The sequence below is a fragment of the Lutra lutra genome, chromosome 10 (genome assembly GCF_902655055.1).
Source record: "Lutra lutra chromosome 10, mLutLut1.2, whole genome shotgun sequence".
Lineage (NCBI taxonomy): Eukaryota > Metazoa > Chordata > Mammalia > Carnivora > Mustelidae > Lutra > Lutra lutra.
This window is the reverse complement of record NC_062287.1, coordinates 19,064,293-19,087,139: the sequence shown is the minus strand read 5'-3', so window position 1 is coordinate 19,087,139 and position 22,847 is coordinate 19,064,293. Positions and strand designations below refer to the sequence as shown.

At 46.6% G+C, this 22,847-nt stretch overlaps 1 protein-coding gene across 7 annotated transcripts in view; it reads left to right on the top strand.

The window, feature by feature from the left end:
• SCN3B (sodium voltage-gated channel beta subunit 3) overlaps positions 1-22,847 on the top strand; it is a 34,368-nt gene that overhangs the window by 5,259 nt on the left and 6,262 nt on the right. The window contains exons 1-5 of one of the 7 annotated variants that reach the window (XM_047693256.1): positions 4,118-4,205; positions 5,159-5,240; positions 12,263-12,426; positions 15,167-15,392; positions 19,592-19,730. In XM_047693256.1, coding sequence (XP_047549212.1) covers positions 5,186-5,240; positions 12,263-12,426; positions 15,167-15,392; positions 19,592-19,730 — 584 coding nt within the window. In that variant the 5' untranslated portion in view covers positions 4,118-4,205; positions 5,159-5,185. Of the gene's footprint in view, positions 1-4,117; positions 4,206-4,313; positions 4,733-5,158; positions 5,241-12,262; positions 12,427-15,166; positions 15,393-19,591; positions 19,731-22,847 lie in introns of those variants that run through there. The other 6 variants (XM_047693255.1, XM_047693254.1, XM_047693253.1 and 3 more) reach the window with 6 other exon arrangements.

Sequence of the window (22,847 nt, the reverse complement as noted above, 5' to 3'; positions counted from 1 at the left end):
CTTGAAATGCATCAAGAAGGGGCCCACAGCATCTCTCCCACCTGTAGCTCCCCAGTTCCTCTCCACCCTCTACTCTTCAGGAGACAATTTTGCCTCCTTCACTAAGATCCATACGTGTATCCTAAGGTCTCTCTCTTTACTCAGTGTCACTGCCTCTATGGCTGTTTCTAATTTCTCCCCATAATTGTAGTGAAATGGATTTCTTTCCTTAGGAAGAGTAACATTTCCATGAATATCTCAGATGCCATTCCTCTTTCCTTGTAAGAGTCATTCTTTCTGCTCTACTTCAAAATCTTTAAATACCTCAGGCCCCATACACTTCTCTCCTCTTTTGCAATCTCTGAGCACAATTGGCTGGAGTATTTGTGAGGAGGAGTGTCCTCCCATTTCTCTGATTATTTTTTAAAATATTTTATTTATTTATTTGATAGCGAGAGACACAGAGAGAGACGGAATACAAGCAGGGGGAGTGGGAGAGGGAGAAGCAGTCTCCCTGCTGAGGAGGGAGCCTGATGCAAGGCTTGATCCCAGGAATCTGGGATCATGCCCTGAGCTGAAAGCAGACACGTAATGACTGAGCCACCCAGGCTCCCCTCTCTGATTAATTTTTTTTCTGTTCCCTCTATTGATTATGGCCTGGGCTCCTCACCCTTTCCATACTATTCTCACTTGTTCATTCATCCATTTATTCATTCATTCAGGATTCATAGAGGATCTAATAATCTGCCTGGTACCAACCTGAGCATAGGAGTACAGCAGTAAGCAGAGCAAACACGGTTGCTTTCATGAAGCTTATATCCTGATAGGAGAAACCAGAAAATAAGCAAGTGCATTAAATTTCAAATAAAATAATTTTGGATAGTAAGAGAAGATATAAAGAACAAGAAGCAGGATAATGACATAGAGAGTAGCTTCAGGTGGGGAAACTGAACAGGAGCATGACCGGGAGTGCCACTCTAAGGAGAGGTCATCTGAGGCAAGACCCTAATGATAAGAAACCAGACAGAGGATAAAGAACGTTCTGGGAAGAGGGGACATCTGGCACAAAGGCTCTGTGATGGGAAAAAGCTTAATAACTTTGTGTAATGGAACATTGTGAACAAGACAGGGAATGGTAGACACAAGTGTGAAGATCTAGCCAGGCCTCCGGGCAGGTGAGGAGTCTAGATTTTATTAAGTGCAATGAAATGCCATTGAAGGGCTTTAAGCAAGGAAGGTACATGATCTTATAAAATACAAAATATAAAAAATCCTCTGGCTGCTGTTTGTAGACTAGAATGGATGGTTTCATCATCATCTGTAAGGGGAAGATGATCTTCAGATTGGGAAAGGTTAAACACAAAACAGTAAAAAAAGCATTGAAGCCAAAATGGCAGAAAGGAAGAAGGCATAACTTAAACAATTAAAATGAATTAAAAACTCTTAGAATAAAGCAGAAGTTACTTCAGGGAACTTAAGTTACTTGCCAAGTGACAGAAAGCCACTGCCAAAAAATCAAAGGAAATGTCAGAAAACTGAAAAGACCAAATGCTCCTATTTTCAATAGAAGAGAGAATTTCACATGCAGACTAGAGGCAAGCACACTGTTCCTAAAAATCTCATGTAAAATCCTCAAAGTGACTGAAATGGGACTGGTAAACATTTAGAAAAGAACATTGTGATTATTTTTTAATAGCACAAATGGATGTAAGAAAGATTATGTAAAATTAAACCAGTTCCCACAGCGGTAGTGGTGATGTATGTGGGGGTGGTGGTTGACAGATTTATCAGACTGAAAATATCTCAGTTACTCTATGTATTTGGATGGGACTTTCAATAAAATCATAGAATCTCAAAGGTTCTTGGAACTTCATCAGTAATTTATTCCAAATGTCTAACCTATAGAAGATTTTTTTCCCCCTGCACCATCCCAGTAATTTTTTAGAGAACAACTTCTTGAACATAACAAAAGATAATTCCTTCCACTTTGGAATTGTTTGAAATATATTGCTGAAAATCTATTTCCATGTAAATGTAAACCATCGATCCTACCTCTTTTCTCTGGACCATTATCAATGTAATTTTTCTCCCATGTGTCCTTTGTGTTAAGTTTTCAGGATGTGTCATGCTGTAAGTATGGAAAATAGAGAGAGATACCTTTAGTATTTATTTGTGATTGAACAACCATACCAAAAAGTCTAATTAGGAGCTCACTGTCACGCTAGAGTGAGGTCTCTAGAATCATGTTGAAGGACTCTTCTTTGTTTTTTTCCCCCCCATTAAAAAAAAAAAAACACCCTATATTTGGATCAGGTGATTGTCAAGCCTAGAGGTAAAACAAAGCTGAAGAAGAGAGATATGTTGGATGATTGAATTTGGATTCTATAAGAGTATTAACAGGAGGTGACAGTTAGTTGAAGCTGATAAATTTTAACAACAATAAAGTAGTTCCATAATCATTTTTCCAAAATTCCCCGTATAATTAAAAATGACTCTGCAACAATTCAAGTGAAAAATACTTAGGAATTTTAATTGGCGACAAGCTCATTTTGAGTGACATACGGCAGCAAATGTATTTGAATCGACATACCTTCTGAAGCAGGTGTGGCCATAATTCCCCTGGATTTATGCTGGCCAGACCACACGGGGAACATCATTTCCTATTCTAAATGTCACTTTGAGAATCATGCTGACAAACTAAAAATCCTCCTGAGAAAGTGACAAGAACAGTTTGAGGACCACTTCATGGAGTGTGGGGAGGGAAGAGGAATGTACAGAATTTGACTGAATGTAAAGAAAAACTTCTTTAAACAGTAGAAGGGACAGGTACCTGGGTAGGCTCACTTAGCTAAGCATCTGCCTTCAGCTCAGGTCTTGATCCCAGGGTGCTGGAATTCACTCCGACATAGTCCCTGCTCAGTGGGGAGTCTACCTCTCCCTCTGCCCCTTCCCCCTGCTCATGCTCTCTCTTGCTCTCTCCTTCAAATAAAAAAATAAAATCTTCTTTTTAAAAGATTTTTTTTTTTAATTTGACAGAGAGAGAGAGAGTGAGAGGGGCAGAGGGAGAAGCAGACTCCCCGGCCAAGCAGGGAGACTCTGGGATCATGACCTGAGCTGAAAGCAGATGCGTAACCAACTGAGCCACCCAAGCGCCCCCCAAAATAAAATCTTTTCTTAAAAATCAGAAGGGACTAACTTGGGAAGTAGTAAGCTCTTACCCCTAAAAAGGGTCGAGCCTATTCATCAGGAATGTTCTTGGGGAATTCATGAATTGAACAAGTTGAATTAAGTCAACTTTAATTTCTCTTCCAAGCTTAATACATTGTGCTTTAAGGGCTGGCCTTCAAAACAACATAGAGTTTATGGCCTGGTGGCTCCCTGCCCAGGAAGAAGATCCGATCTTGGCGACCTTCTGCTATTCTGTCATATGTTAGGAAAGAGAATTTCCTGCCTATGGTTCGTTTACAGTCAGCTGTTACTCTCCCGTTCTTTTTTGGAATATCGGTGTCAAGCTTCCCCTTTTGGAAAGGGAGCAGGAGGGAATAAGAGGGGGGAGGGGGAGATTTTTGTATTAATCTTTCATTTCCGTTCCAGGCATTCCTAATCGAGTGGTTATAACAAATCTGAGTTTGAATTTAAAATTTCAGGTTTCCCTTCCAGAGATGGGGCGGGGACGCTGAAACAGCTGTTAGGACTAGGGAGTGGCTAATAGTTGGAAGAAGCCAAACCACAGTCTGTCTCCTTTTAAACTAAAAAAAGAAAAGAAAAAAAGGGATTAGAGCAAGAGGGAGCTGCCCCCACCCACAGCACCACTCTTGGGCTAACCTTTGGGTCACCTCCCTGGACGAGGAGGTGAACATGGGAACAGGTGCACCTCACTCCTCTCCACTCCTCCTAAGCAGGGATTATCTTGCTGTGTTCATAGTGTCCGGAACTAACTAATCAAGGCTAGACAAAGAATAGATTGGAAGAACAGAAGGGGCTGGGGTCGGGGGAGAGAATCCCAGAGCTTCTCCTGTACAGTGTATATTACAGATGACATCATTGCCTGAAAAAGATTCGGCCCTCCCCTTCCCGGAGCTGGAGGCAAGCATGCGTGTGCGGGAGCAGGAGTGGGGTTGCCTGGAGGGTGTGAATTGGTGCGAGGGGGTGTGCCCGTGCTGGGAAGAGCTGCCGGGATGTGAAAGGGAGACCTGGAGACAGCCGGCTAGCAGAGAAACCGCGAGGTCTGGAGGTGTTTGCGCCGCTCTAAGCTCCGCCCCTCGCTCCGCCGCCGTGTTCTGCCCTGGGAGGGGCACGCCTGTTTGGGGGTGGGGAGTGTGTGCACGAGGGGTGGGTCCGGGTAGCGGTGGGGGTGGACAGCCGCCTGCGCATGTCAAGGTTGACTGAACATACGCGGTCAAAGGGGACCTGGAGAAGGGCAGTAGGTCACCCGCCTCCCAGGGTCTAGGACCGGGCACGATCCCGGGGCGAGCTCCGGAGAAGGGGCCCACCCTCCCTGTCCCCTCCCCCTGAGATCGGCAGCGCGACAGGAGCTTCCGCCTCCTTCCCCGCCCCTCCGGACCTTCCCGAGGAGCGGAGGGCGGGTGTGGACGGTACCGAGGTGGAACGAATTTTGGAGCTCAGACGGGTGGCCCGGGTGGCTTCGGGTGTCGGGGGGCACGCCCAGCTTGGAGAGCCGGTGCAGGCGGATGAAGCCGAAGCTCCTGGGTCTTGGCGGATCCTGGTCTGAGCATAGCTATTCCCAGGGGAGGTGAGAGGTGGATCAACATGGACCCCTTCGACAGCCCAGCCGCCTAGAGCCCTCCGTGCTGCTCTCTTCGGAGCTGAGCTGTCACCTAGGCGCAAACAGAAGCTTCTGAGCGCCTGGAATTTGTGAAGTTCCGGGGTGGGCGGGGAAGGCACTGTCCGTGGTGCTGAGCCGGATCCCAGCAACGGGCTCCGGGGAGAGCGCGCGAAGCTGCTCATCGGCTCCCTCGAATTGGGGCGGTGCGCTAGGGTAGCTTGGAGCTGAACCCACCCCCCCGGCTCGGAAAGCCCCCGGAAAGCCTCCCCAGTCGCCGGCGCTTGACCCTTATTTCAGTCAGAAAGTCGCCCCCTTGGGGTAGTTCGTCCCAAAGGGTTTCCTCGAAAGTATCTGAGAGGGCGAGTTGTTGACCAAGGGAATCTCTCTGTTTAGCCTCGGAAGCCACCCGCCGGAAAAAAGATGCCTGCCTTCAACAGATTGTTTTCCCTGGCTTCCCTCGTGCTCGTCTTGTGCGGTAAGTACCGGCACCCTGCTGTGCGAAATGCAGATAACAGTAATAATGCCAACAATAATAACACTTAATTCATGTCGTTTGTGACAGAAAGGAGCCCTGGCTGGCTTCCCTCTATGCTTGTCTGCCAGACACGGAGCTCCATAGGGGTTCCATGAGAGCTGGGATTTTGAGATTGGAAAAACACGTCCTCAATTCTGCTGCTTTATTCCTGAACCACCCTTGGTGGTTTTTCCACCCCTCTTCCTGTTTCCTGTTAATTCCAAAGTATTTTTCCCCCTTTCCTTTGCTGAAAGGGAATGCAGCTACGTTCATTATGAAAAATCTCAGTTGCATTTACATTTCATTTTTCAATGAGGAATCAGTCGGTCTTCAGATTAATTCCCATGTCTTTTTTTAAAAAGCTGGATGCACGCATTTTGAGAATGAAAACACTTTAGCTGTCGGCCCATTTTTAAAATTCTAACAAGGAAAATAGGCTTCAGCCATTTGCAGCTATGTCTTTGATAAATGGGCACCTGGGCATTGCATCTTTATTCTTTTTCATGAGCATCTGAAGCTAAGGTGCTTTGGTGTTTGGGGACCAATTTTTTTTTGCTTTCAGAAATAAATAGGTTCTTGTTTGTTGTGAGGAAATAAGGTGACCTTCTCCTTCCAAATACGGAAGACCTTCACTTGCAACAGTAGGGCTAAGCAGAGTAGTGTCCAGGTAGGGTGCCTGCATGTGTGTAGAGAGAGTTAAGGAGTCTATGTGATAACATCTGAATATGTGATTGAGAGAATGCTTTACTCAGTGTATGTATATGCTTGTGTTTAAATGTGTGAGCATGTTAGAATGGGCATCCGAATAGACTGGTGAAGATGTGTGCGCTTGTGTGTGTGTGTGTGTGTGTGTGTTGGTTGTGTAGTTCTGGGCATCTCTGTCTTGATGACTCTGATTAGATCCTCAGGTCAAATATAGGTGCTCTTCAGTTAACAGATTGCTTCACATAATCTTCTACATTCCCACTTTTTCCGTGTTTTTACCTTTCTGTATGCTAAAAATCAATAACCAGTATAATTAGAAGTGATTGTGCCCACCGGCTTTATTGGAACTGGGCATGTGGGATTATCCTCCTATGCTTGGTGTGAAACTCATTCTGTCTGTGCAGTGGCAAATATGCTGATGGGAATTGCCTCTTTGCCTTAGTATCACTTTATTAAGCCTCCAGGACTTACTGGCTGCCAGCATTATCTGGATTTTGCATGTGACCAAAAGCAAAGCCAAGCTTCCTGTTGAACAAAATGCCTGATGAGATAGTCCAGGAAGGACAAAAAGGAAGAGTAATGCCAGTCCTAAGGGCAGACTCACCGCCATCCATCCCCAATAGAGTAGACTAGACCTGAAGATGAAGCCGACATAATAGGTTGCCAATGATCTCACCTGCCTTGAAGATTTAAGGCTGGAATTTCCTCAGGGGAGGCTAAGACTAGGGACATGAGGCTTAAGAGAAGTTGGTCTGGCTGGGTAAGAAAGAGTGTGAGTAAAACAATGGGAGATGAAGTTGGTGAGAACCTTGTAAAGCCCTTGTAAAAGGCTCTACAGAATCTTTCTTCCCAAACCTTAATTTAAATTTTTAGCTCCCTGCCTGAATTCCAGCAAAGGGGGTGAGCATGCCTTCTCCCAAGCACCTCTTTGGACTTACAAAGCCTGGCTTGGAGTCTTAGCTCTGCCATTGGCTTGCTATGTAACAATCTTAGAGTATCTGGTTCCTCATATGTAAAGTTTGGAAGTTGGGGCAGATAATATTTAAGACTGAATAGTAAGGAAGTATTTACAGAATATTGCTAAACTTGGCAGTGTCCATGCCTCTCCTCACCCCACTCCCCACCCCAGCCCAACATAGAACCTTTGGGAGAAGTGTGCACATCACACCCATCCTTGGTAATTCTCAGCTTCTTCATAACTGGAACATTGTTTCACAAAACTTAAAAGCTGCAGAAGGAAAGAGGGATGGTTTGGGAAACTTGGCCATCAAATGTAAGAGAAAGGGCCTCGTTTCACAAATGCAATTTCATTTTATTTGAATGTAATTCTAGTATTGGAAACCACTCCTCCCCAAGCTGATTTTTCACATGATGCAAATAGGAATGGAAAGTATTTTTTTCCATTATATTATTGTCTGCATCTCTTGAAAAAACTTCCCTTATTTCCTTTAGTAAAGTATATAATGATAATTAAAAGAAAACTCTATACTTGCCTGGTGCTTTATAGTTTACAAAGCATTTTTCAATCCATTACCTCTTTTTGGTCACCGTATCGATCCTTGAGGGTAATCAGGGGAAAATAGTATTACTTCCAATTTAGAGGTGAAAGAATGAGCTCAGGGAAAGGGAAGGACTTGCTGGAGAACTCTTTTCTCCTGATTTCAGTCTCCTACTACTTGTTCTAGCACTTCTTATGGACACATGTCCTGCTCTGCAGGATTGCAAGATAGGTATCGTCCTCTCATCCCTTTTCTGAGCCATCACCTTTTCTCCCCTCTGCCAAACCATTGCCTTTCCTAAGGGCCTCCTGAGCCTCTAGGCCCAGGTCTATTCTTCCAGATGTCTGCTGTGTTGGGTGGGGAATATTTTCCTCTCTTCCCCCAGCAGCCCATCTTGCTGGATCCCATTCTTTCAAGGCTCTGCTAAGTGACTGGCTAATTTGATAGACAAGTCACTTCAAGGTGTTAATATCTACAGATAACTTCATTTATTACCCTCCTTCAGAAAGTATTTACATTCTAATCAAAGCCTTTATTATCTTAGCACAAGGAAAAGAATTCTAGAGCAAGGTCAGGAATGCCCAAAGAAGAAAAAGATTAGAGGAGTTGGTTTAATACACATTACTCTCTACCTTATAATAGATTGATATTATTCCTTAATTAAATATAATCATTAGTAATAACATCATATTCTACCTTCTTAGAAGTTTCTTCATTTTTTTAAAATTTTATTTATGTGTTTGAGAGAGAGAGAGCACAAGCAGGGGGAGCAGCAGAGGGAGAGGGAGAAGCAGGCTCCCTGCTGAGCAGAAAGCCTGATATGGGGCTCAATCCCAGCACCCTGAGATTATGAACTGAGCCGAAGTCAGATGCTTAATGAACTGAGCCACCCAGGTGCCCCAAGTTTCTTCATTATTACTATGGAAACTGAAGAAGAGACCAAAAGTGAAGTGATCTGGCCAAGACTATTGTAGTTTATTCTTTACAGTCAGCAATGTGGACTGAATACCTACCATGTGTACAACCATTCTTGGACAGCTAGAGGATTTCAGAGAGGGGCAGTCTCCATGGGCTGGAGAAACAGATTTCACCTCTTGATGGATGGAGCAGCAAGTCATATTGCAAAGGGCAAGCAAAGAGGGATGAGAGAATTTTGTGGCCATTTTGCAATGTACTATCCAGGACCTCACGAGCAGAATTCTATGAGAAGGGAATTAGTAGCATTCGTTCTCTGGTGCAGTTTTCCTGACTGCATATATTCTGTCCTCCCTCCTTTAACTGTAAATGAACTAACTGTACCCCTATTTAAGACCAGTTCATCTACATCACCTGTGACCTGTGGAAGGATGTGTGGTCCGGCAAATTATTCCTTTTCAAACCCCAGCAGCTCTACTACACCTTCATCCAAGCAAAACCATTGAGCCATCTCTCAGTCTCATCAGTGTGCCAGCCTCTTAACTACTCTCTTTGCTTCCGCACTTGCCTTTCCTCACCTCTTCCGTTTATTCGCAACAACATAGCAGTCAGGTCATGTAATTTTGTATAAATCATATCTTTCTTCCACTCAGAATACTCCAGTGTTCTCCAAGTCACTCTGAGCAAAAGTCAAGGGTAAGGTTCTAACGGTGGTCTGCAAGACCAGCCATGATCGGCCCTGGTTTCTGTCTCTTTCTCACTCTGTTCCCTGTGCTTTATTGGGCTTTTTGCTTTGGACAGACACTCCCCCCTCCCCAGGACCCCTGAAATGATATTTCCTCTATTTGGCATACTTCCACACTGATATTTGTATAACTCATTTCTTCTCATTTTTTTCCTTCCGAGCCTGCTCATTGTCACCCTCTCAATGAGGCTGTCTCCAATGTGTCTGTGCTCCTCTACTCTGTTTTACTTCTTCTCATAGCACTTATTATAATGTAATGTATCTTGTTTTTCTCACCCTCCCCTGGAATGTAGACTATATGAGAGCGGGGATGGTTTCTGTTTTGTTCCCTGTTGTATTGTCAGTGCCTAGAACAGTGCCTGGCACACAATAAGCACACAGCATATTTGTTGAGTAGGTGAACAAAGAGATGAAGGGTAAAATATCTTAACAAGGGATAGTGTACAAAGCACATTCATATAAATAATTCCATAGAATTTCCATGATGACTCCGTTAGAGAGATGTTATTTCCAACATTCTGTTGATGAATGAACCGAGTCTTTGGGGTTAAAGAGTAGATAAACCCAGGCCTTCCGTTGCCAAATACATCTTCATCTTGCCTCTGAATTTGTAACCGTGCATTCCTTGGTACATTTTTAACCATGCTGCTTTGGAGTCATCATCATTGAACTAACTTATTTTCACCATGTCTCATTAAATATGAATGTGCCCCAAGGCTCCCTCCTACACAGAGTTCTCAAGGCACATGCTCTGCATCTCTGTTCATTCCCAAGCTTTTGCAAAGACCACACCTTCTTCTCTTCAAACACATCACATTCTGAAAGTGTTTCTGGTCAGTTCTCTCCAGATAGGGACCCTTTCCCCAAAAAGGGATGGTCCATATGCAGAAGCAGGAGACCCTCTTTTTTTTTTTTTTTAAAGCAGGAGACCCTCTGGCAGATTGCCCAATAAGACGAGCCCCAACTTGTTTGAGAGTTTTAAAACCAATTAACTTTATTTTACATTGATGTTTTAAACTTCATCATAGTGCCACTTTGTTTGTTTGTTTGTTTGTTTGTTTGTTTGTTTGTTTGTTTTTAAAGAAAGGCAGACTATCCAGTGCCTCATTTGGAGGTGTCTGGAGTCTTGGAAGATAGACTCCCCTATGTTCTTTTCCAAATGGACCTTGAGAGCTTGTTTGGAGGTTCACAGCCACTCATATACCCTTGAGCAGAGAACAGTCCTCCTCTGTAAGGTCGTCCCCTCTCACTGAAGTGCACAGCTTTGGGAGGGATGCACGTGGAGCGGTGAGGGAGGAAGGCGACCTGCCTAAGCAGACAGATGAATCAGATCAACCCTGGTTATCAGTGGGGTGACAGATCCTAGGGCTACTTGCTTTTTAAATTCTGTGTTTAATAGTGACATTTTTTGCCTTTGAAGCCAGTCGAATGTAATTTATTTTTTGACTCAATTAGTTGGTCAATCTCATTTTAAGCTCTAAATAAAGCTTTCCTCTGTTTTTAGAATGAACGGCCTGCCAATACAGAGACAAACTCACCATTTATAGTGTACTAGCCTCTAAATAGCAATGTGTATTGTTTCATTTTTTAAGGGGTTCTGTTTTTGTTATTAATTCATCAGATGGGGCCTTATAAGTCCTGATGTAAGAATCCTTTGTGGTCATCCCACTTTTTAATCTTCTATACAATGAAGTGTAAACTCTTACCAAGTAGGTTTGGTTTTTTTTGTTTTTTGGTTTTTTGCATTTGTAAACAGCTTCAGCACCAGAAAATTATTTTTTTTTAATAAGTTAAACTTACTTTCTTGTAACTTTTGGAACTGGACAGAAGTTCCTTTCTCTTCTATAGGCCAGCCTTCAACTATTGGAAGACAGATAAGTTCTGTGTCCAAGCCAGGCACCCCTCATCCTTCCATCTGTTTCTCCCCAGATTTTGTCCCCAGACCCTGCTCCATATTGCTCCCCTCTGGGCATGCACTCATTGAACAACTTCCTTTTGCAAACTGTGACACCCTGAATGGATCATAATGGTCCAGATTTGTTCTGAACAGTACGGAGGCCCTGTTGCTCCCTCGTTCTGCACATTGTACATCTGTTAATGCAGCCCACATTTGCACTTGCTTTGCTGGCAGCCACATCCCACTTTTGACTCATTCTGAAAGTACAGTCTGATGTACTCACCCTTTTTTAATGGGTTATGAGTTTCTAGAGAACAGGGACTGGAGGTCCAGACCTCCATGTGGCATACAAGGTGTCCCCCTGATTCTGACCTCTCTCCAGATTTTTAACTTTGTTTCTCTCCACTCCTCTGCGAAAAGCATACTCTGGCCGAGGGTCTGTTCCCTTGTCTTCCTCACTGCTGCTCCATCCCCCACCAGGCATCAGAATTACCTACATTTTTTTTTTCATAAAGTTCAGATATAATTACATCTCTCCATGGCTTGCAGACATCTGACCCCTCATGTTGTGAAGACCATAGAAAGGTCTTCACAGTGTGGTCCTAGCTCCCCTTCTACACCCCAGCCTCATCTTCTTCTTCTTCCTCTCTCCCCAGTCCAACCAGGAATAATTGGCACTCCTCTGGGAACAGAGCCCATCGCTAGCACAGCACTCATCATGGCCCCATTTCATGATATTTCAGAGTATGCGTTCCCTGCTAGATCCTAGATGCCTTTAGGGTGTGGTTAGCGTTCCGTTCATCGTTGCATCTCGGCCTAGCATCAGGCCTGGCCTGGGGTAGATTTCAGTGAATGGTGGTTGAATGCAGGGGTGCATGGTGGTCAGTGGATGGGTGTGTGTGTGTGCCCTGTTTCCCACCTAGACTCTAAGTCTTTGAGGGCAGGAGTCAGGGCTGTGCCACACCCTAACTGCATCCTGGGAGGCTTGCAGTGACCTCCAGGTCATTCATGGCTCCTCTAGCCCACTCCCCGCCCGCTCCGCGCGTGCACCCTTGGGGAGCACAGGTGTCAATGTACGGACACATACATGCGATTTTCAAGTTTGTCTCATGACTCTTTCTTCTCTGTCTCTCCTCCCTCCCTCTTGTTCTCCAACGCCACTCTCCCGGTGCTGGCTTCCCCCACACCTCCTGTTCCTTCCCTGTCACTGGCCTCTCTGCAGTCAGCGTCTGCTTCCCTGTGTGTGTGGAAGTGCCCTCGGAGACGGAGGCCGTTCAGGGCAACCCCATGAAGCTGCGCTGCATCTCCTGCATGAAGAGGGAGGAGGTGGAGGCCACCACGGTGGTGGAGTGGTTCTACAGGCCCGAGGGCGGTAAAGATTTCCTTGTATGTCTGGCTGCGGATGCTGGCCTTTCTTTTGCTTGCCTCTGCTATTACAGGCCTGGATCCTGAGAGTCTGGGAATGCGAAGATCTGACAGACCCTGGCTCTTTCTTTTCAAAGCACTGACAGCTCCCCTGCAGATACCTGACAGCCCAGCCTCTGTGAAAGGAAGGGCGCCTGGCCAGCTGCAAGCATTCCTGCTTACAAGCAGGGGAAGGGGGAGAAGAGAGAAATAGCGTTTAGCGCCTACTGTTCGCTAGTCACCGGATAAGGCACCTCGTAGGTGTTTTTAATTTTCTGCACTGTCCTAGGGGATGGATTAAATTAGCAGGAGCACTGAAACGACACTCAGCATCATTATATGGAATAGTGTAGGCTAGCTCATTGAAATCTCACAGTCCCAGTGAAATAAGACTTGCAGGGATGACCAAGCTGCTTTTCTTCTCCTCCTCCTCTCTCTCCTCCCCCTCCTCCTCTTCGTCCTCCTCCTTCTTTTTATTTAAATTCAATTATCCAACTTAGAGTACATCATCTGTTTCAGATGTAGCATTCAATAATTTATCAGTTGGGTACAACACCCAGTGCTCCTCACACCACGTGCCCTCCTTAATGCCCACCACCCAGTGACCCCATCCCCCACCCACCTGCCCCAAGCCGCTTTTCAGCTGGTATACCCAGTACAGCCGCATCCGTGAGTAAAATATTTAACTAGTTCTGTGGTGGGTATTTAGCTATGCCTAACCTCCCAAGTGGCCTCACCACCACGGGTCCCACTAGGAACCTCCGGACGTCCCCATGTTCTAGAGACTGAGGGATCACCCTGACAGAGCAGGGAGCCTCCAAGCCCCGCCCCGTGCTGTGGCTAATTTCAGTTCTGATTGGTTGGCGCCACTGCCAATATGGTTGTTACACGCTTTGAATACCCACTCGGGGATGCCCATTACTCACACTTTCGCTGACCGCGGGACCTCGCTGCCTGCCTCGGTTTGAGTCTCGATTCCACAACTTCTGGGTTATGTGCCCTGGTACAATTTGCTTCGCCCCTCTGTGCCTCAGCATCCTCATCTCTAAAATGGGGGTGCGAACCACAGCTACCTCAGAGAATTGTTACCTTCCGAGTTGTTAGCTTTAACTTTTAAGGCTATTTAGAATAGCCCTGGGATATAGGAAGCACGATTTAAGTGTTTGCTAGAGAAGAGGTATACGTCCATAAGTGAGGCGCCTGGGGCCCGGAGAAGTTAAGTTAATAAGAGAGCTTAGATTCGAACCAGGGACACAAGGCACTTCTTACTGCCCTATCCCACCTTCCTGCAGACAAGTTTCTTTTCTACAAAGACTTCATGGCGACAATAATAGGGGGAAGTTGAGTGTTTGCTTCAATTGGGAGCCAACAACGGAACCAGTAGATGTCCCCCAAATCTTAGTTTTTCGCCCAGAGTTGACTGTGACTGACACTAGTCCCCAGGTTACAGGAACCTGGATGTCTGGCTGGATGCGAAGGCTCCCACTGACCTCAGGCCTGTTTCTATGCCAACCCCCAGTTCGGCCTCCATGGCTGCCCAAAATGAGTAGAAGTTGACTCAGAAGGAAGAAAAGAAACTTTAAAAAGTTGTAGTGGACATACAGAGCAACGCTGTCTCCTAGAAATGTTTGCGACAATGGGAATGCTCTATCTGTGCTGTCCAGTACAGTAGCCACTGGCTACAGGTGGTCACTGAGCACTTGAAATGTGTCTAGCGCAGTGGAGGGATTGAATTTTACATTTTATTTCATTTCTAGTTATTTAATTTTTATTGTAGAGAGCCACGCGTGCCAAGTGGAGACTAGAATGGACAGCACGCCTGTAGAGAATAAAGAGCTGGAGAGAGTGAGGAGGAGGGGGTGTCTGAGAAAACCAGTTTTGAGACCACATTTCACTTATAATTCAGCCTAAAATGAAAGACCTGAGGTGTGCATATCAGTTGGCAGCTCTGTTTATCTGTGACACCTTTTGCGTCCTCGGTCCCCTTCCTGTGACCTGACCCAGGCCGACCACATCCTCTCAGTGAGAACCAGATCAGAGAGGCAAGTTTTGAGGCCAAGACTTTCAGATGTCTTCGTGACGCAGGAAGCCGCCTTTCTAGGTCTCTCTGCTCTGTCTCCTCACCGGCTGCCCCCGTGACACATCTCACTCTCTCTTGCTCTCTGTCTCCTTCCAGTTCTTTCTTTCTCCCAACTTCCCCCCTCCCGGTCTCCTGTATGCTTCACTCACCTTTAAAAAAAAATTTTTTTTTAAATATTTTATTTATTTGAGAGAGAGAGAGTATGAACAGGGGGAGTGGAAGGGGCAGGGAGCCCAACGCAGGGCTCGATCCCGGAACCCTGGGATCATGATCTGAGCCAAAGGCAGACACCTAACTGACTGAGCCACCTAGGAATCCCCTTCACTCACCTTCTTTCGTGTTCTTCCTTTGCACCTCTTTTTTCCTGCCAGCCTTCTTCCTGCCTCCTCCTTTCTGCCTCTTGCTTTTCTTTGTCCAGATGCCCGGATACCTGTTTACCTTTGCTCATCTTTCCCTGCCTTTCTCTCCTCCCTGCCCTTCTCTGAGCCTCATCCCACTCCTATTCTTGGGATCTCCTTGTAACCATGTCCCCTTTCTTCCCTGTCCCTGCACCATTCTCCTTTGCCCTGCCCTGTCCCCATCCCAGCTCTCCGACCCAATTTTCTCTCCCGACCCTGCTCTCTTTTGCTTCTCTACCTGCAGATCTACGAGTATCGGAACGGCCAGCAGGAGGTGGAGAGTCCCTTCCAGGGACGTCTGCAATGGAATGGGAGCAAAGACTTACAGGACGTGTCCATCACTGTGCTTAACGTCACTCTGAATGACTCTGGCCTCTACACCTGCAACGTGTCCCGGGAGTTTGCTTTTGAGGCGCATCGGCCCTTTGTGAAAACTACACGGCTGATCCCCCTCCGAGTCACCGAGGAGGGTGAGGCTGGGGCGCAGGGTCTCCAGGGTGCCCTGCTCTTGGGGGAGGGAGGACAGTGGGCTTCCACCCAAATGACACCCTTGCAGAGTGCAAAACCCATATATCGAGAGTGGCGATACCTAAAACTGTCAGCATTGACTTGTCTTCCTGTAGCGCCCAGTTTCCTGCAAACTGCCTGATAGCTTGCCTCTCTGTGCCTTTCTTCAGAGCAGAAAGGCTCAGGGATGACAGGAGAATGACCTCTTCCTTCATCCCCTAACTCTCGTCCTTAGAGAAGGAGGACAGCCTCCATAAAGCCCAAAGCTGCCAAATCAGCTGCACCTGCTTCTCTGGCTTGTGTTGAATCCCTGACTCGCTGGGCACAGGGAATGCTCATGAGGTCATCTAGAGGTCCTCAAACCCTCCTGTATGTAAGCCATATACATCCCTGAACCAGCGGTGCTCAAACTTCAGCAAGCCTCAAAATCCCCTGCAGGACTTTTAAAAATGCAGACTTTCTGATTCTGTAGATAGAGCTTGGGAATTTGCACGTCTAACAAATTGCCAGGAGATGCCCCAGCTGCCGAGGACCGCACTTTGAGAACCACTCCTCTAACCAAAGTTGGACAGGCTTTTGTCTTCTGTTCCCCTCCCCCCAATTAATCACCCAAGCAATCTCCTCCTTCCCCATCCCCAGCATCTCTTATTACATAACCTCATTCTCAACTGGGAGAACAAACTTTCTAGTCTTTAGTTTAAAATCTTCAGATTTCCCACAGCTAGTTTCTTGTTGGGGTGGGAGGTGTGGGGAAGCCCTTTCATCAACCGAACTCAAAAGTTTCTCTTTTAATCCAGTCCAGAATCCAGGGCGAAGTTTGAGTGTTCTCATGCACAGTCCTTGTGCTTCCTTCCTTCCTTTTTTTTTTTTTTTTAAAGATTTTATTTATTTCTTTGGCAGAGATCACAAGTAGGCAGAGGCAGGCAGAGAGAGAGAGAGGGAGGAAGCAGGTTCCCTGCTAAGCAGAGAGCCCGACGTGGGCTCATCCAGGTTCAATGATGGTTCCATTTCTCTTAGCCTGTTCTCAGGCAGTCTGTTTCCAGCATCTTCTTAGCTTTATCGCTGCCTCAAGATGCCGGGTGGTGAGAAGGCAAAAGGTGTGGGACATGAAAGAAGAGGTCAAAGTCAAGATAGGGCATTCTTAGGATTTCCAAGAATCTCAACTTCCAAACCACAAGTGTATGTTTTTCTCATGTTATTGTGATAGAATTCATAATGCAAACTTGAGAGCGAATGGCAGGTCAAGAGGGGTCATGATTTTGTCCTGATGTGGGCACTATGACTCAAACGGAAGATAGGTCAGTTCTGAACGTGCAGAAGCACTCTCAGACCACTGGCGTTTAGACCTGATGAGCCATTTTCCCCCTCTGGGCCAGTCTCCTCTTGTGTACAATGAGTGTGTTGGCCTGGAAGCTCTCTAAGGTATTTTTCTGTTCAGAAGTTCCATTAGCCTCTCTGTTTACACACCTCTTCTCCCCGGGGAGCAGGGGCTGGCGCCCTCTGCTGCTCACCATGGGGAACTGCTGGCTGCTGACAGCCGGGCACTAGGAAGGTGCCTGTCTGCACCCACTGCGCTCCCAGGCTTTTGCCTCCAGAGACCCTCACGCAGCCAGTGGAAGGTGTGCCAAAGCTGAACCAGTCTGCCTGCTGGGCGCCAGAGCCAGGCTTGGGTAAGAATAGAAGGAAAACAAGTTTGTTGTTGGAACCACAGATCCTCTTGGGATGCTAGGACTGGAAGGACGTTTGGCTCTCATTTCATGCAGGGGTTCTGAGCAAAGAGCAGGTGTCGGAATTGCCCGGGGGGCTTGTCTTCCGTGTGGACATCTCAGTACCGCTCTTGTGGGTATGAGTTCGGAGGGTCAGAGGGAGGTCTGGCGTGTGTCAGTAGAAATGACTCCCTCGGTGATTGCCTGGAGGATGCAGCCCTGGTGTCCCTCATTTTGTGGTGGGGAGATCAGTGAGGGGGCTTGCCTAGAGATGTGAAGCAAATTAGCACCAGACGCAGGACTCCAAGCCAGATCTTTTGCCCACCAGGCTAGCTCTATGTCCATGGCATCTTCTCCTTCTACCACTGTCACACTCCCTGCTACTCTTTCTTCTCCTTTTCGTAACTTTTTCCCTCTTCCCATCCCCCACCCCTTCTCTTCCCCTCCCTTCCTTTTCCCTTCCCCTTCTCTTCCCTCTTCCTTTCCCCGTCCCTTCTCTTTTCCTTCCCCTTCCTCTCCCACTCCCCTTTCCCCATCCTTTCCCTTCCCTTCCCTTCCCTCCTCTTCCTCTCTTTCTCTTCCTCAGTGAGCCCCTGGCAGCCTCCGAGAATACCTCCCCCCCAGATACTACTGGTCTCATAAGGCTCAGAGTCACATGTCCCATCATGACATGCCCCACTGTATGTCCTCCATTCCTATAGTCTCCCAGAATCTCTCTGGTTTTCTTTGTTCAAGCTGAAATTATCCTACCCTAAGCTCTGGCCTCCTGGCTCTAAGACAAAAATCTGAAGTCTTTTTACCTAGAAGTGAGTAAAAATAGTGAGCCTAGATACCTTCTTGTGTTACTACTTCTGGGCTATTGCACTAATACAATGCGTGCTTTAAGATGAATATGTCCTAAATCAGGTAGTGTCAAGGCCACAAAAAGACATTTGATGTGTATGGTGTTCTGGGCTTCAGGCTGCATCTCTGACCTCCAGCTCCAGGAGGTCCGGCATCCAGGAAACCTGGATGATCGTGGAGCCTTTAGACTGCTTCTCTGAGCTGAGGGTCTTGGCAACGGCTATTCTGTGCTTTCAGTGAGCTAATGAGTGAGGCCTTATGGATGACTGGGGCTGTGAATAACCAGGGACCATGAATCTAATATATGGGTAGGAGCTAGCAATGGGAGATGTAGCTAAAACCTTCCTTCCCACTAGAAAGGAGGATCTGTCAGGACACTCGCCATGGAGCTTGTTTTAATTGTCATTTTGGTTGGCCGTGAAACAAAGATCAATATTTATTTATATTCATTCATTCAACAAATACGGAGTACTTCAACTATTCTGGCATTAGACAACAGGCTGATAATTCAGAAATAAGTAAAATATGTTCTTAATAAGCCCACCATCAGTAGGGAAGACAGAGAAACCCATGGCAGTACAACCTGAGGAGTGTCACGATGGATGAGGAGGACAAGTGCGCAGAGAAGGACACCCTCTGCATGAGAGGCTGAGGAAAGCTTCTCAGCCCGGGCCTTTGGTGGCATCTGGGAGAATGGTCGGGGGACTGAAAAGCAGGAGGGGATGTTGAGACAGAGGTAGCAGAGTGAGGGGCAGTCCCATCGAGGAAGAGGAAAGGGTTTGGATAGATGTCCGCGGATCCCAAAAGACCACAGTGTATATGGGAGCGGAAGTTTTGCCCGTGCGTCGGATGGCGATGAGGAGAACAGGGCCGGGAGATGAATGGTCTCACGTGCCACGTTCAGAGTTCAGTCTTTCTCCTGAGGGCGGCAGGGAGCACAAAAGGTTCTAAGCATAACAAAGGCAGGATCAGTTTTGTGTTTCAGAAAGCCCAGTTAGTACACGCAATGCTCCAATTCTCATTTCTGTTTGGGTTTGGGATGACGTGGAAGGAAGACAGTGGGAAGGACCCTGTTTCCAGTCTGGTCTTGTAGAGAACATGCCCAGCTCATGGGGCTGGCTGACAGCTCTGGCCCCCGCTCTCTCCCTCTGCCACTCTAATGTCAAAGGACAAGGTGGCTGAACTAGACACATTCCCCACCTCTGTGTAGACCATCACATCTCACCCAGACAGACGTTCTGGAACATAGTGTCACAGTGGGAACGGTTACCCTGGCCTTACCTTTTAGGGAGATGAATCTCCCCAATAAGGGAAATGACTCTTCACATAAAACCCAGTTCTTATCTCTCACTCGGTTCCCAGATTCTTTCCTTGGCTCTGTGATTTCTTCCACTCCCCATTCCTCTACATCCCCCACTCCAGAAGGAAGTCGGTGAGCGAGCGAGCAGAGAGGAGCGTTGGACGGTATTAAATCTCTCTGACATCTTCTCGAGTTCCTTAGCCCCAGGGCTTATTTAAGTGACACTTAAAAATAGGTCTCATATATCTTGGAGCCAGTGACAGCTCTGGCTTTGCTGGGCATGCATATTCTGAACGCTTTGTCCCCCTTGCAGCTGGAGAAGACTTCACCTCTGTGGTCTCGGAGATCATGATGTACATCCTCCTAGTCTTCCTCACCTTGTGGCTGCTCATCGAGATGATATATTGCTACAGGAAGGTCTCAAAGGCCGAAGAGGCAGCCCAAGAAAACGCGTAAGTTCAAAGATGCCAAAAATAAGGCTAGCGGGCACCTTCAGAGCGCTTGCCCTCACAGTCGAGGTGCTAAGCAATTGACATGGTCCTCCGCTCTCCTCACTATGATCTTCAAGGTAGGCAGCATCGATACACCCATTTAAGAGCTGAGAAAACTGAGCCTGGGAGAGTTTGCCCAAGATCATTATAAGAGGCAAAGCAAAGTTTTGATTCGTGCCTGCTAACTCTTGACAGGGACACTTAATCTTTGATGTAAAATGAGACCCATAAGCTACCATCTCAGTCCTACGAAATTCGCATTATTATGATCATCTTACAGAGGCTGAAGCGGGCTCATAGAGGTTAAGTGGCTTGCGGAGGCCACACAGATAATGAGAGGAGAGGCTGGGTTTTAGGCCTCTTGATTCCAAACATTTGTGCTCTTTCTGTCACACTCAGCCATTTGCTGTACACTTCGGAGCTCATCACGCCATCTGGGCACCACCTTTTCTTGGCTAAGGAGCTTGGGGCCACACGATCTTTGCCCTGGAGCTCAGCAGCAATTGAATACCCAGAGTAGGGCCTCTCATTCTCCAAGGTCCAGACCGTACCGTGGCCATGTTCATCAAGGCCCTAGTCACTCGGGAGTGAGCACATCTGAGAAATGATGGGGTCTGAGGGTCTAAGAGGCCGCTCTGGCCTGTTAATTTGGGGAGAGGAAAGCACAGAACAGTCATAGATTTACAACGCTAGCCACAATGCAGAGGTGATATCCTAAAAACTGGAGGCAGATAAGATCACCTAAAAATGTTTGGTAAAGAAAGTATATTAGAGGGGCGCCTGGGTGGCTCAGTGGGTTAAGCCGCTGCCTTCGGCTCAGGTCATGATCTCAGGGTCCTGGGATCGAGTCCCACATCGGGCTCTCTGCTCAGCAAGAAGCCTGCTTCCCTCTCTCTCTCTCTCTGCCTGCCTCTCCGTCTACTTGTGATCTCTCTCTGTCAAATAAATAAATAAATAATCTTAAAAAAAAAAAAACTTAAAAAAAAAAAGAAAGTATATTAGATGATGCTATGATCTCAGGAAAGTAAAAATTACAACTGATATAAGGATAGAAAGTAATGATATGCTGGGGAAGATTGTCATTCCTGGTGAAACCTAGGTTCTCAGGTTTTAATGCTTGGACAGAAAGGGCCTACAACTGGGCCCGCACAAAAAACAGTTGGAACCGAGGCCCCCAGCAGAGCCAGGATCCTCCAAAGGCTACAACACATGTCAAGGACAGATGAGAAAATCAGTCTGCCAGCCTGTGGAAAAACCCAAGGAAACTTACCTGTCTTGGCCTGACTCCCAAAGAGAAACAAAAGATTCTTGAGAATTAGTAACCACAAGCCTGCAGTCACCACGTTTGGGATTTAAATTTATACTACCTGCATGATCCAGGAACCTCTAAGCTGAGAAATTCAATTAAAAAATTAGTCCCCAGGGGCGCCTGGGTGGCTCAGTGGGTTAAGCCGCTGCCTTCGGCTCAGGTCATGATCTCAGGGTCCTGGGATCGAGCCCCGCATCGGGTTCTCTGCTCAGCAGGGAGCCTGCTTCCTCCTCTCTCTCTACCTGCCTCTCTGCCTGCTTGTGATCTCTCTCTGTCAAATAAATAAATAAAAATCTTTAATAAAAAAAAAATTAGTCCCCAGACAGTGATAACCATATAGGAGCAAATGGAAAACCATTCTGAAGGGACCCTCTCTCAGCTGAGGCTTACCAGGATTCCCCGCGTAAAGCACGGCTGGATCTGATTTCACAGTCTGATCCAAAGCTAAAAGCCAGCACAGGCAAGACAAAGAACAAATGGCAGGATTAAATCCCAGGAACTTCAGACACAGGACCTGGTAGAATTTTGAAAATAAGTTCATTTGAGAGAGTTAAGGCAATAAAATAAAAGCATAAGAATAGAGTCAGTTGCTAAGAAAAACAAACAGGCAGATTTCATTTTAATTTTTAAAGACTTTATTTATTTGACAGAGAGACATCACTAGTAGGCAGAGAGGCAGGCAGAGAGAGAGGGGGAAGTAGGCTCCCTGCTGAGCAGAGAGCCCGATGCGGGGCTCGGTCCCAGGATCCTGAGATCATGACGTGAACCAAAGGGAGATGTTTAACCGACTGAGCCACCCACGCACCCCACACACAGGCAGATTTTAAATAATTTAAGAAATCTGGAAATGAAAAGTAGAATCAATAAAATTTTAAAATGTGATGGAGGGGTTCACCAGAAGATTAGATACGGACGAGCAGGGCATCAACATAATTAAGCAGTACAGAGCGAAGCCCAGAGATCTAAAAAGATGGGCTATCACAATGAAACATGAAGGAAGAAAATGAGAATACCCATTAGAACAGAACAGGCAAAACGGAGGAGAAATGATATTCAGGGATACAGTGGCTGAGGAAAGATTCCTCAGATCCAGGAAGCACGACGTGTCCTGCGCAGCATAAATACTAAACCGAAACACCAGTCATCCCTAAACCAAAGAAGGGCGGCTACTCAGGTTACCTCCAGCAAATACCAGCGGGGTTAGAACTGCCTATGATATGAGAAACATGTCTGCTGGCTTCTGTTCAATATTAACTTGCAGATCCTAGGGAGTGTACTAAGTAAATACAGAGGAAAAAAAAGAGTAAAAATTGTAAGGGACGACACCATATCATGATTCATACCCAATATAATTATCTATTGTTGGCTGGCAACCCCCTCTGGAGCTTCCCCGGTGTGATGGGAGGGCAGGGAGAGATGGAAGGAAGAGGCAGGCCTATCCAGATGGAATTAAACCAGGGAAATTACTTACACGACTTTTCCTGGGCAGCCACAGGACAAGCCTGCCAGAATCTTAAAGGCTTTTGTAGACAGAGGCCTTAACTGGGTTCAGACGGGTATATACTGTCCAGATAGTCTCAACACCACATCACTGTCTTCAGACAGTGTCCCTGGGACAGCTTCTGGGAGTGGGGAAGGTAGGCAGAATGCACACTCCAAGAAAAGACGGCAGGGGGTGGGGGGGTTGGGGGGTGGGCAGCTTGAGTGCTGGAGTCCAGCTCACGGGTCACCCAACAGCCACGTCCTGCCCATAACTTCCCCCACCACCT